The 14,181-nt window shown below is 34.8% G+C and overlaps 1 protein-coding gene across 7 annotated transcripts in view; it reads right to left on the bottom strand.

Moving 5' to 3' along the window:
• The window catches only part of ATRNL1 (attractin like 1), a 432,362-nt gene that overhangs the window by 195,310 nt on the left and 222,871 nt on the right, over nucleotides 1-14,181 (bottom strand). For all 7 annotated transcript variants that reach the window (XM_040071146.2, XM_040071147.2, XM_040071148.2 and 4 more), the window contains exon 26: nucleotides 5,279-5,357. In XM_040071146.2, coding sequence (XP_039927080.1) covers nucleotides 5,279-5,357 — 79 coding nt within the window. The remainder of the gene's footprint in view (nucleotides 1-5,278; nucleotides 5,358-14,181) is intronic.

Raw genomic sequence — 14,181 nt, 5'->3', positions numbered from 1 at the left:
ACACATCATATTCTCTGTGTTTTAGTATTGCTAAAGTAAATGTACTGCATTCCATAAGCAATATCATATACACCAAAAGCCATTACTATTCTTTTCTAAGAGGAATACTTTAAAGTATTGTCATTGCAATAGAAAGCAAAAAAGCTCGAGCTGAAATGCACATATTCTCTACATTCATTAGTGCTATCAACATAACTGAACTTCCTTGTTCTTATTAGAGCTACCATAGAAATGAGCCCAAAGCTATTACATGAATTGTTACTGCTATTAAGAAGTAGTCTACTTCAGTTTCATTTGTCTATTTGTAAGAATATTTGAATATTTGAGAGAATAAAAATACCTTGATAATAAAATCAAGGCTAGGAAGACGGAGCGCTTTTTAAACAAACATAAGTTTATTTAATAAAAAGAAGCAATAAGTTGAGTGGCACTCACACACTGTATAAAGCAAGCATTTTCTACAATTCCATGTTTTTATGTCTGTATTTGCTATTCTTTCAGACAGGCAAATGGTGTACAGCTGACTGTATAATGAGATGCTCTATATAAATGATATTAACCTTTAAAGTTAGGCAAGCACTTTACACACACAATCCATGCCTTCAAGTCTTTTTACCTCAAAATGCAATCATGCATTACTTCCTCATTGCTCAAGAGCTTTATAGTGTATTACATGAGGAAATAAGAATCTAAGTCATCTTTAAAGATATGCACTCTCTTTCTAGTGTGTAATTAAAATAATGCATAAAAAAAGCTATTTACATTAAAAAAAAAAAAGTAAAAATCTATTTTAACTCATTGACTGATCTAATACAAACAAATGCATATTTCAGACTATATATAGGGAAAAATATTTTTAAGATCAGGGTGGTGAAACCTCCATGCTTGGGAACATTCAGGTTCAAGCTGGATGAGGCTCTGAGCAGCCTGTTCTGGTTGAAGTTGCTCATTGCAGGAGGGTGGGACTGGATGAACTTCAAAGGTCCTTCCCAACCCAAACAATTCTATGTTTCTATGATTCTAGATAACAACACATGACACATTGCAGATTAAAGGTCACAATTCTTTAAACCTCTGGTGGGACCAAGAGTACAAAAGATATCTGAGCAGCAACTGGTTTATCTTAGGAAGGGCAAATACTTTGCTAAAATAACTCATCTAGAAGCTGTGTGGTTTATAATCCCATCTGTGAAAGTTTGTTAGCAACCTCAGTGTAATCTTGCCAGCAAAGAGTTCAATGCACTATTAAAAAGAAATCATTTGGATGCAGATTCTATCTGCAGTGTGATGTCTTTCAATCAGAAGTTCATGAGACAAAAGCTTTGAGCCACTACAAATCTGGCAGGTAACCTATCAAGTTTTCAGTAAAGTGATCTATGAACAGATTGTCTTGTACCTATTCTGAGCAGAAGACTGAATGAATACTTTAGATATGAAACATGCAGAGAAAACAAATAATAATCTCTTCATATTTCTTATCTGGCAAATCTGGGTGATATATCTTTTCTTGTATAAAGGAGGAAAACAGTCAGATTGGAGCTCCATGGATGGGCTCTTGTGTGAATTCAGGGTATAAAATGCAAGAGGCCTAACAAATTATTTGGGAGAAAATGACAGCTTTTGGTTTTTCATCCAGTGAACTAAAAAGTCAAATTTTACTGAGAAAGGTGCTAGTAGAAAGATTTGTGAGCCTTTGGAGTAAAAAAAAGGATGAGAGGTTAAAACGTAGAATTTGATCTTTTGACATAGTGTAGGACTCTTATAAAAATTGTTTGCTTTTCCTAAATCTTGCAATATTTAGGAGCTCCTTTATTTGATAAACAAATATATTTTTCCCTTTTTCTGCTCCTGCATAAATTTCCGTATTTACCTGTAAATGTTATCTTGCTCTGTCATGAATGCTCCAAATTCCTTCTGTTTTGTTTTTTGTTTTCTTGGGACTATGAGTTGTTTTTTTTATCAAGACTTTGGGTGGTTTTGTTTTTGTTTTTTATTTTGTTTTTTTTTTTTTTTTTTTTTTTTTGTTTTTTTTTTTTTTTGTTTTTTATTTTTTTTTTTTTTTTTTTTTATTTTTTTTTTTTTTTTTTTTTTTTTTTTTTTTTTTTTTTACCAAGATGTTGCTATAAGAATGATGCTTTGGAAATCAGCTCATCTTATTCTGTATTATTCTTTTCAAGGAACAAGCTCCCTGAGATGAGCAATGTTCCACTATCTTACTTCAGCCCTTGCTAAAAACCTTTTTTAAAATGTCACAAATCCGTGGGAGGGATGGGTGGGGGAAGGTGTCAAGGGATGCCAGGCAGGAGGCTGTTCATGTTCTCCTGTTCAAAGTTTCATTGATCTTTTTGGAACTATAAAATAAAAGAATGATACTTTCCATTTTCCCTCTATGTAGAAGGTGAACAATTTTGATGGTATAAGGTAAGGCAGTCTGTCTGCTGTCCCCTGCCCTTTCAGAAGGCAGAAGAGAAGAGAGGCTCATTCAGAAGTAAAAGTATAGAGTTCAAAAACCTGAGATAAAATATATCTTAAGAGACAGAAATGTAGGTAAGAAAATAATATGAACCAAAACTTTGTTAAGAGAAAAAAAAAAAAAAAAAAATTACCAAAGCTCAAGGTCTTAACTTAGGGAAAAATTATTTCAACTAAATAAATTGAAAGACTAATACATATGGGCAAAGGAAGTTAAATTCAGTGCAGACAAATATTTAAAGTATTTTGGAAGACACATCCATTTTCATATATATGCAATGCAACAGCTTCTTACATGTACATATGATAAAGCCTAAATTCAAACTGCTCAGCAAGATTTGGGCAATGCCCTGAGCATTGGAAGGCAAGTATTTGCTGAATGAGCAATGAATTAGGAAAGAAACTGGAGGGAAAATTTCTAAGTTAGCGGAGAAACTGAGACAGTCCCTCTTCACTAGCAAACAACTTGCTCCTGCTTTGTACTGGATTGAGGCCATGCTATGTTCAATTTGGAATCAATAACATTCCAATTTAGCCAAGCATTAAAGTCAGAAGGCAAAACAGGACAAGGTTCTGAATTTTCAGCTACACATAGGGATCTACAAATCTTAACATAATTATTGGCTTACCTCAAGAGCCTGATAAAATTCATTACTAAAAGATGACAAGAACTGGATGGTAATGTTCCTCCTCCTTCAGGGGAAAAAACATCAGGAGGAACAATAAAAGGATGCACAGCTTTTAACAGCATGTTTTTCTGTATTTGTTTGTGCTCTTGTTTTATTGCTATTACTGTACTTTGGGTCCATATTGAAGGTAACATCTAAAGAGTCAAACATTCCTGTCTTTAAAGAATGATCAAAGAGATGAAAAGCTCATCTGCCAAATGGGCTCTAAAGTAGATACTTCAGAAATCTTTTCAATAGTAGATTGTCTCTGTGTGTTCTTTATACAATTTATTTGCAACACTTAATTGCAAAACCTTATAAAATATGTTACATAAAAAAAGAAGTTTTCTAGCTAGATTAAAGGACAATATTGCATGGAATGTTATCAAAAACTTGCATTTGATATAAACTGCAGCTGGTGGTCAAGGGCAGATTGAAAATAAAGATTTCTTTCAGCATTTACAACCCATAATGCTACCAAACTCTAATTACGAGATAAAACCAAGTTTCTCTAGTTATACTCAAGGAAAACCAAGATTCAAAGCCAACCATGAAGCTCTGAGTACCAATCCAGTTGCCAAGTATGTCACAGTCTAGCAGTACTTTTGATGACAATAGGAAAATAAATCTTTGGAAAACTTCAGCAACTTTTTGTATGAGAATGTTTTCTTTATCAAATGATGTCTAAAGACCACATAAAAATATTATATTTCCAAAATCTTGAACAATCACAGAAAATAGAGCAAACCCTCTAGGTCTGGAAACAGGTACATTCATATTTGTTCTTAAAAATTCAATAAACCAACCTCATTAACATGAGAAATTAAATCAACGACCTGACATTCCATCACAACACAGTTTTGCACAGAACTATCAGAGTATTGAGATGAATTTCAATGAAATATTATTGAGTGGAATATTGTGGTTTAAAGTAACTGTCATCTATATTTTGTAAGTAATAAGAAATAGATGAGAATTTGCCGTTAGAAGATTCCTAAAAATGCTCATATGAATAGGAAAAAAAAAGAAACAAAACAAAAGGAAACAAGTGCCAATCATATACATTTTCCTTTGTAGCTGAAGCTAAATCATGGCATTAGTATATTAAAATTTCAGTGAAGGAAAATTATAAGTGCTAGTTATCTGGCACTTTTAAAGCATATATAATTTCACTATAGATCTACAGTAAAAAGAAAAAGTTATTTAAACATTAGTACTGCCAGTATACTAGGAAAAAAACCAAAACATTAAGTATACCAAAGCTTGTGTTTAAAAAAAAAAAAAAGAAATACAGATTAAAGTACATTAAGCAAGTGCTTTTTCAAAAAATCATCATAATTAGAAGCTTCAAGGAAGAAAAACATCACTGTCTACATATTTTAGATCTCATTTACAAGAGCAAAATGAAATATCACAACTATCAATATACAATCATATACATGTACTAGCATACATAACCTAAGTTTAACCTCATTTAAGTGTAATGAATTGTTAGGAAGGTAAGAACAAAGATTTGGGTCAGATTTTTCAAGACAGCTAGAAGAATTTAGACCACAAAAGAATAAGGTGATTTGATGTATGAGTATTTACTGAAGATTTTAATTGTGCCATCGGTTTAATGAGGAAACTAGTGATTGTAAGAGAAAGAGAATTTTGCTCCTTTGAGGGGAGGTTCAGGTTGGATATTAGGAAACAAACATTTATTTACAGAGAAGTTGGTCAAACACTGGAACAGACTTCCTAGCAAGGGGTCAGCGTATAAGAAATTATTATTTATTTGGACAATACTCTCAATAATATGGTTTAACCTTTGGTCAGCCCTGAAGCAGCCAGGCTGAATAATTCTTTGTAGGATCCTTTCAACTGAAGTATCTATTCAATTCTATTCTAAATATTCTAAATACGCAACCATAAGGAAAACTTACGTTTTTGCAGCCTAGTGCTGTAATTCCTTTAATTTTTGACAGGAGAAAGAAATCAAGTTTTCTTCTTCAGCATAAAAAAGTCAAGGGTATAAAATGGGTATTTAAATTGCATACACAGGAGAAAGGGGAGGAGTGATTGTTCATCAAAGTTCTCAAATTATTCTGAAAGAGACGGTTACTACAATAATCTTGAAGTTATTGAGTTATTGATACCTCTCTCCGTCGAGAAGCCCAACAGGTTTGTTTGATTTTCCAAACGACGGCAGCTACCAGCAGTAAGGATAAGAAACAACTGCAATTACAAAAGAAAAAAATAGTAATTGTAACTTGTGAAAAGCTTACATTTTTAGGGTATCAGAGATTAAAAAAAGGCATTCTAGCATGGAAAAATAACCCCCAAAAATTGGGGAAAACTAAACTCTACCAGAATTACAAAGAGTCAACCACCCACGTTCAAAGTCAAAAGCAACTGCACATCACATGCTCTGGTTTTCTCCTGAAAATGTCATCACTGTTTCCATTAGCATGGGATAAGCTCCAGTACCACCATCCACCCACCCACAACAGTCTCAACAAATATGCACTGCATGTTCCACGTTTAGTAGATGGAAAAAGAGGGTCAGGTACAGAAAAAAAATGATTCCAATTTATATTTCTTCCACTTTGTAAATTCTGAGTAATTTTCTGGGATGCAGGAAGGGTAACAATACAGGGAGAATAATTAGTTTGAGGAACTGGGTTTGCACATGACGATAGGCCTGTGTTATCTTATTGACTATTTCTATGGTTAATTGCCCAGGGGAAACATCTCCAAAGACTTCATTACACATTACAGTTCCAAAGACACAACAGAAGAAGAAAAAAAAAATGAAAATTAAACACCTGCAGTGCACAATCAAAGCATATACCTTCTCTCTTGCTTCAGTATCTTTGTACTGTAACATTTAAGCCATAAATTATTTTGGTAGAAAGATCACTGAAGCCTCAACCTCATTTACTGCATTTCTGGACACTGACAAAAGGCTTTTAAAGCTGGCACTTGTAATCACTCAAAAGATCTTTCAAATTTTTAGACTTTTTTTTAAAATAAGTATCTGGATTTACTGATTGTGTGAAGAACTTTCTCTACTGTACAAAGTGGTTTCAATTAATATAACACTAACTACCGAAATATACTAGACATCCACAATCTTTTTTTTTCTGCCAAAAAGCTTCAAAATATATTCTTCAATACAGGAAATATCAAGATTTTGGGAAGTAGTATAGTTCAGAGGAGTACTGTGCATAATTGCAAAATAACACCAATGTCTCCATTTAAAAGCAAGTACAAGTGACTAAATTTCTATTTGGTCGTCTAGGGAAGAGCAGAACTAAAAAATCCCACTGACCACCAGAATAAATTCAGTTTTACAGCAACATCTTTTAAGGTTTTTAAGCCAAGAAATACTTATAAATAGTATTTCCCAGAAATGTTTCTCCCCTCCTCTGCACCACAGTGTCCAGCTGGTACCCGCAACAGAAGCTTTAGGGCAACATCAGGGTACTGACGTGCTGCTGTAGATTGGGATGCTGTGCATGGAATAAGGGAAAGCCATCTCACTCTTCTCCCCTACAGTCCTTCCTAAATCCACTAAATTAGGGAAACAACAGCAACTCTGTCTGCAATTATTAACTCGGTGCTCCAGGAATTTAGAAAAGGTTAATACATGCAAGGGAGCTGGACACAAGAAACTCAGAGAGCCTTGCACTGTGTGACTGCTTTATTATGACCAGGAACAGAATCTCTACCCTTAGGAAATGCTGTTCTTCACATTTATTAATTTATTTATGGATTCTGTGCTCTGTACGTCAGTGTGGTGGGTCACACACTGAATTTTCTTGTCATCAGTCAAAATATCAATTATTTGAAAAGCTAAAATCAGAAATGAGCGTCTCAAAGACACACCCATGAAATACTATAAACCCATTGGAAGTTACAGCATTGATAATGTGACTTCTGCGTAATCTTTTCCAAGCAAGTAATTTTTTTTTTTTTTTTTTAAGGGAGGTTAAATTTAAGTAGAAGGGGAAAAAAATCAAAATCCATGCTAAAGAAGAGAAGAAAGACATGGAAAATAGATTTTGTGAAATTAACCTAGTTCCAGGCTGTAGTGAGGTAACATCCTTGGTTTATGTAGGGCAATTAAAATTAAAGCTGACTGCAAAGGATCTCACAATACAGAGGGACTTGGCAATAAAATAAGAGAACGAAATTCAGTGACAATGAACTGAAGGCAATGTGCACAAAAAAAAAAAACAACCACCACAACTAGCTGCAAATACACAATGATAGGTTCTAAATTAGCAATTACCACTCAAGAAAATGATCTTGAAGTCATTGCAGATAGTTCTTTGAACATATCAAAACAGAAAATAGGATGTTAAAAGAGATTAGAAAAGGAATACAGAACCAAACAGAAAGCACTGGGATGTCGGTGCATAAATCTATAGTGTGCCTGTACATTGAAGTACAGGCACACTACAGTACCACAGCCATCACCTTATCTCGTAAAGGAAAGCAGGCAGCTTTCCAGGGGAATGAAATGGGAGGAGAAATAAGTTCCTTTTGGCTTTGAAACAATTGGGAGTTGAAGGGAGTCATGATAAAGACACTAGCATCACAGGCAAAAAACGTAAAAAACCAGCAGGATGGGTGTAGATGGATGATCTCCAGTCCCCCATTATACTTCTTATCTCCTTGTGACAGAGATATTAAAAAAAAGAAAGTGCAGTGCAAATTAAATGAATTAAAAATTGGCCATTGGGCAGATTAAAAAAAAAAACTGTCAGAAGGGGACATCAGAAAAAGGAACTTCTGGGTGGGTTGCAAAGTTCCCACTTCAGATCCACTCAGTTTTGATGGGACAAATATATAGTAGCTGAGAGGTCTATGCACAACACAAAGACAAAAGTGGTTAATAATGGTAAATGGCACAAAGGTACAAGAGATGTACAAGCGATTGTACAGTGGTCAATTTTTAGATTTTTTTTTTCTTTTTAATACAAAATCAGTGCTAAATTGTATTTATAAGAACAAGGAAGTCAAGCCTCATCTACATTGCAAAGGATTTATTTTCCCATTGGAATGAAGCAATTCCCAAACCAGTTTAGAGACCAGCCTGAATTACAATACAGTATGAATTAGTGCTGGGATGCTGAAAGAAAAAGGGTTAAAACAACCTTAAATATTCAAGTGCACAGTAATAAGCAGCATTTGAGAGATGAATTTATTACTCTACAAGATACTGCCACAACAGATACTATCAGACTCATTCTTAAAGCTCTGCCATTGGCATTTTATGAAAGGAGATTGGAAAACAAGGAGAGAATACAGAGAAAAATCACAAAAATATTCAAAATTTAGACAAAATCTTTTGCTGACAGCGACTTTACAAATTAATCATTTCACTTTTGGAAAAGATCAAGTGGCAACTTGCCTACAGTTAATCCACATGCTCACAGATTATGTCCACCATCTCTGACTCTCCAGTTGAGACTCTGAGCGACATCCAAATAACCAGATATATGAATAAATGCCTTTGCAAAGCACATGGGTTATGAAATGCTAACCCAGAGTACAGAGTGAGTGGCTTTCTGCACTTACCAATGTAAATCTTCCCAGTAAGACAATTGCCACACTAAGACACTCATAAAACCACAGCAGCCCAAGCATTTATCAAGATTTTGTGCTCTCCAGAATAAATAAAGTGCCAGAAGATAAGGATACAGCTTTGCACAGTTTTCCCTTCAAACCACATGGAACAAAACAGGAGGAAACACTAAAAAAGCATGCTTGAAAATGAGCAATCCATCACCAGTTGCCTGGATTACAGGTTGATTGGAAATTAATTTCCTAGCATGATTTTGGAGACAACAAACAATTGATGAACTTCAGAGGAAGAAGTCTTGAGCACAGTTTGTGTCCAACACAGGAGAAGAAAGTGGCCAAGGAAAGGCATTAAGGGAACACCAGGGCCCAGCAGGGAGGTCAGGGCTCATAGAGATGCTCTTCCCAGAAGGGCCCTGGGTAGCACGAAAACAAAAACAGTGATTTAACAGAACAGAGAAGGGAAATTGCAAGGAATAATTACTGCCCGCGTTACTATTTTTGCAAGGTACAGAGCAAATTTTTGACTTCCAGAGGTCACGTTTAGGCATATTTAGTGTAGACCTAGCTGAGGAAAGTGCTTTCCATAACTTAGAAATTAATTTCTCTGTGTTTCTTTAGGCAGCAAATTAAAAAGTGTTAGGGGAATTAGTCGATGTTTTGCTGCTTCGTATGGGCAAACTGAAATAAAATCTGTAGATACCCTTAAAGAAACTTAAATTGCACAGATAAATAGAGGGGGAAATCTCTGAAATTTAAAGATCAGCATGTTTAGACTAGATGAATTAATGACACATTTGTGCCTTAAGTCCTATGAATGCATTATAAGTACACTACAGAATTCCTTTTTTTTCATTATGTATAAATGCCTATAAATTACATATTGTACCAAAGTAATACTTTTGTAAAAGTGAAATAATTTACTTATTTTTGCAGGGATGCAAAATGAAGCGCTTCTTGAACTAAGCGTAAATATTTTAAGAATCAATACTGTAAATGGAAGGTAAACAGTAGGAAACAAGATTTGCAATCCTTTGTTATTTTTTTCCTCATTCTCTGTTTATTTAACATACAAAGAGAATAATTGTTGTTTCTATGGTTTTAGTTAAGACAGCAATTCGCACAATAATTCAAAATAAATTTCAACATGATGAAAGCACTCTGTTTCAAAACTTTAACTTGCATCTAGCATACTTTTAAATCTACTAAAATGAAAAACGATGTGAGATTCTACTTCGGGCATCCATCACATTTACTCTTCTCACAGGTCAAGATACAGCAGCAACCCACAGCTGGGCCAGCACAGGGTGTCAAGACTGTTCCACCAACTGCCATCACCCTGTCCCCATGCTCCAGCACACAACAGACCCATCCTTGTGTTCCAAGGGGAATTCCTGCATGGCTGGCTTAGTGTGGTTCTGGAATGGGCTTTTGAACCAAACCCTGAGTGCCCCTGGGGACCAACCCTGGAGCTCAATTAGAAGATGTGCAATGCTCACTCCAGACCCAAAGGGCCCGTCAGTCTATGGAACTAAACTAGAGTTAGTGCAAAGACAAAAAAAAAAATGCATTCAGTGAGGATGTCAGGTCCTTGGCACCATCTTGGCCAAGTGAGGATCTGTTTGCTCACACTGCTCACCAACAGAGACAGAAGCTTCCAAAATTCCCTTCACCAATTTTGTTAGGGGCACAGCAGACTCATTTACTGCCCACATATATATTTGCACATATTTTAAAGGCTCCTCCCAAGTCTTTTTTTGAACATAGGAGTTGGGCCATCAAGGCAATTATTGCTCAATCACTTGAGTCTTGCTGTGCTGAGACCGTAATTAAATATCCCTCTGTACCCACAAACTTCCTGCCTGTTGATCTTTCTTCGACAAGGGCACAAAAATGTACACTTCCCTAATTAGCAACCTAAAGAGCGACCCCACACTCCATTGTTTCTCTTCCAGCACTAACATGAACAACAATTTAACATATTCAGTGAAACAAAATGAAGACAAAAAAAATTTTAATGCGGATATATGCAAAGAAAACAAATCTCATACCTAAGTTAATATTTTCAAGGTAGTAGTGCAAAAGTTTCCTAAGAGCTCACATTAATTGTTTTTCTAAGAACTGCTTTCCCAACACATTATTTACTATCTTTTTATTGGCAAATAAAGCCCATTTTAATTGATATTTTATAAAGCAAGCACAATTCTAAAATAAAAATAATTGAACAATTATTTTTCTAACACCATGACTTCAAATAGCAATTATTGTCACAGCAATTGATTTCTCTCATTGTACTTGACAAGAACATTGTGTTTATGATTATGATGTGCTGGGTTCAGCCATCCTTGTGTTAACTGGTATACATGACAAGCAGCACCAAAGATTTCAACAGGATTATCTGAAGCACAAAGCATTGTAAACACAGAAGTCTGATATGTATGACAGCAGTATCTTTTTTTTTTTTAATTTTTAATGATTAATTAAATTGCTATGAATCACAAAGTTTTATAAACATCATTATAAGTAGGACTATTGCGGTGATTAGCAATTCAGAATGATTTTGGGAATTGTTTCAATTCCAAATTAAAATGTATAAAGACTTAGGGAAAAGTAGACTTGGCTAGCAAGGAAGTAGGATATGTAAATTCCAGTTCATGGTTACGCAGTGTGTAGGGTCAGGGAAATAAATCCTGGCTGTGCAGCCAAGACATTTCAGCCAGGAGTGCTGAATTCCTGCTCAGAGAGAGCTCTGGCTGGCACAGCCAGTGAAAGGCATTGCCAACAAAGCCAGCACCACCATCCAGGTGATCCAGGAACATCCTTTTCCTATTCCTGCGTGTCCTGACAATACCACCAGCACCAGCAGCTCCATGCACTGGCTCCCACACTCCATTTTCTGGAATTGATTAGCCAAGAGCTGCAATCTTCCCCTCTTCAGCTACACAATGTCATTTTTGCACAACCTTAAGTATGACAGGGCTTCTATCATCAGCCTAGATCTATATCCCATTCTTTTCCCCTCCAGTTTCTTTCTGAACTAAAGGAACCCAAGGAAAATGTGAACTCTGTAATCCAAAAGCCACACAGAGGGTTCAGGCAGTCAGCTCTTGCTTTCCAAACTGCAAAGTTAAAGAAATGCCTGAATATGAGGTAAAATATCTATGATGGTATTTAAAACTTGAAGTATTACCAAAAATCATTTAAATGCAAATTTGTATTTATTTGTGTCTCAAATGGAATTCACACCAGTTAAGCAACAAGTTTCAAGTTCATTTGAAACTAATTACACGGATAATTCCTCTTATCCAGATGACTGATTAAAATGTTATTTTTTGATGCAGTCCTGAAAATCCATATATCCCCATAAATAACTCTTGCATAAAGTATCTCATGGAAGTCACATAAAATTCCCTTATTCTCTAAAATGCCCTTAAAATTCTGCTCTCCCATGTCCACAACTTCCAAACTTACGCAAAACATATAAAGAGTTAATAAGAAATGTATATATCCACCTTTTAATCTGGTCTGTCCAGGCTCAACACCCTATTTGGTAAGAATGCATGGAAAAGAATATCCACACAAGATTTGTTTTACTTTGTCATAGTTAAAACCATGATACTACCAAAAGAATGCTGTAAGTCTTCAGAGCAGCTCATAAAAAAATTACTATTAAAAACATCATGAAAACAATTTTGTTGAGTCAGAAGGGCAAAATTAAGTAAAATGATAACCCAAAACTTCAATAATGGTATTTATTAATAAAGCCTCACAATTTAAGCTCTGAATGCATAATGGGAAACAGGGAGATTAAAGTATCAATGGCGTCAACTGCATTTTATATGAATTATATTTTAAAGTAAGCAGTAGCAATGAAATATAAATACAATCTGCATTAATTTATTAGTCAGAATAGCTACTATTTTTGTGCTAAATAATTTATTGATATATATTGAATACAGAAAACCAACTTAATCCTTCCTCTCCCAAGGCATAAACTCCTAAACAGTTCAAAATCATCTCTGAAAACTGTCTCTGCAAAGCCTGGGTTTATTGGTCTTTCCTGTGCCATGAAATGTGAAAAATCTTCTCGAAAGTACAGAAGAAAGAAATGTCTGAACAGGAAAAGTGTAATTAGCAGAAAAAAACATTTTGAAAAAAATATTGGGTTTTTTCATTATGTAAATGTGCCACAATGTTATAGAGGATGGAGGTGAGGGTTAAATGACTTTATTCAATAAAATAATTATTAAAAAGTAACTATTAAAAAATATCACACATACATTCTCTAGCATTCTATTTTCCCACATACATAATTCATGCATATATCCACAAAGCTGTGGGTTTATGTTCAATATACCACAGGCTGCTACGGTGACGTGTGAATGAATGATCAATTACACAAACAGCCTTTATTTTCAGCTAGAAAGGGAAAATGGATGCAGTGTACACCAAGATGCTACTGAGAGACCAACATTCCCATTTAATCTGCCAATCCAATATCAAGCTAAAGTGAACCACGTAACAGGACTCCGAAATATATTACACAATAAAGCTCCAGATGTGAACTTTAACCCTCCGTAGCTCTTCCTCTCACCTCTTTGCGGCAACAAATAAAAAAGATTTACAATCAAAGCGATTTAATCTCAGGAAAAATGAAATTAATCTCCACAGAACAAATAGAACATCACACCCATGAAGCGTGATTATGTTTCTTTTAGTTATGGAAAAAACTTTCATATTTCATACAATTTTATAGCTTTGCCCTTCATGGGTGAGACACTCCATATTTCTCTCAATAAGTGATGTTACATTTCAAAAAAAAGAAATACATTAAAAATTTACATCTATTTGTCCACGGGAATTTCAGGCAAATTATGAAATACAGAATTTAATAATTTCTGCAATATCTTTCCTGAATAATTAGAAATTGAACATAAACTTTCTATTACAAAATAGTTGTGCTTTCACTTTTGCTTTTTTGCAATGGTCTTCCTGATTTATGTTATTTAGGATTTTAAATTAAGGGGGCAGGGAGGGGGAGAGGAAGACTTATTCATTGTAATTACTGTCAGCTACTGAGTTTAGGGAAGAAGAATTGTGACCAACGCTAAATTTCACCAGCCCTCCAAACCAAGAGATTCACATTATTTCAATATTTTTTCAATATTTTTGCAATATTTTCACTCATTCTTGTTTTTCACTGCTCTCTCTAATGTAGCTATTATTCTTTAATAATACATAACAGAAATACAAAAATATGTTTAGAAAGCCACCATACCATGTCAGCATTGTTTAGCATGATGGGCTGATATATAATGAAGAAATCTAACACATTCCAAAAAACTTTTCCCTTCAATCTGTAACAGTTCCAATATTTTTTCCAAAGAGGCAAAGGAGAAGGCGGAAAAATTCATAACTTTCCTTATTAAAAGTCCAGTTAAAATTAAATTTTCCTGAGGACAGAGCAAGG

The sequence above is a fragment of the Hirundo rustica genome, chromosome 8, assembly GCF_015227805.2.
Source record: "Hirundo rustica isolate bHirRus1 chromosome 8, bHirRus1.pri.v3, whole genome shotgun sequence".
NCBI classification, from domain to species: domain Eukaryota; kingdom Metazoa; phylum Chordata; class Aves; order Passeriformes; family Hirundinidae; genus Hirundo; species Hirundo rustica.
Note: the sequence above shows the minus strand (reverse complement) of the source record. Positions and strands in the feature narration are given on the sequence as shown.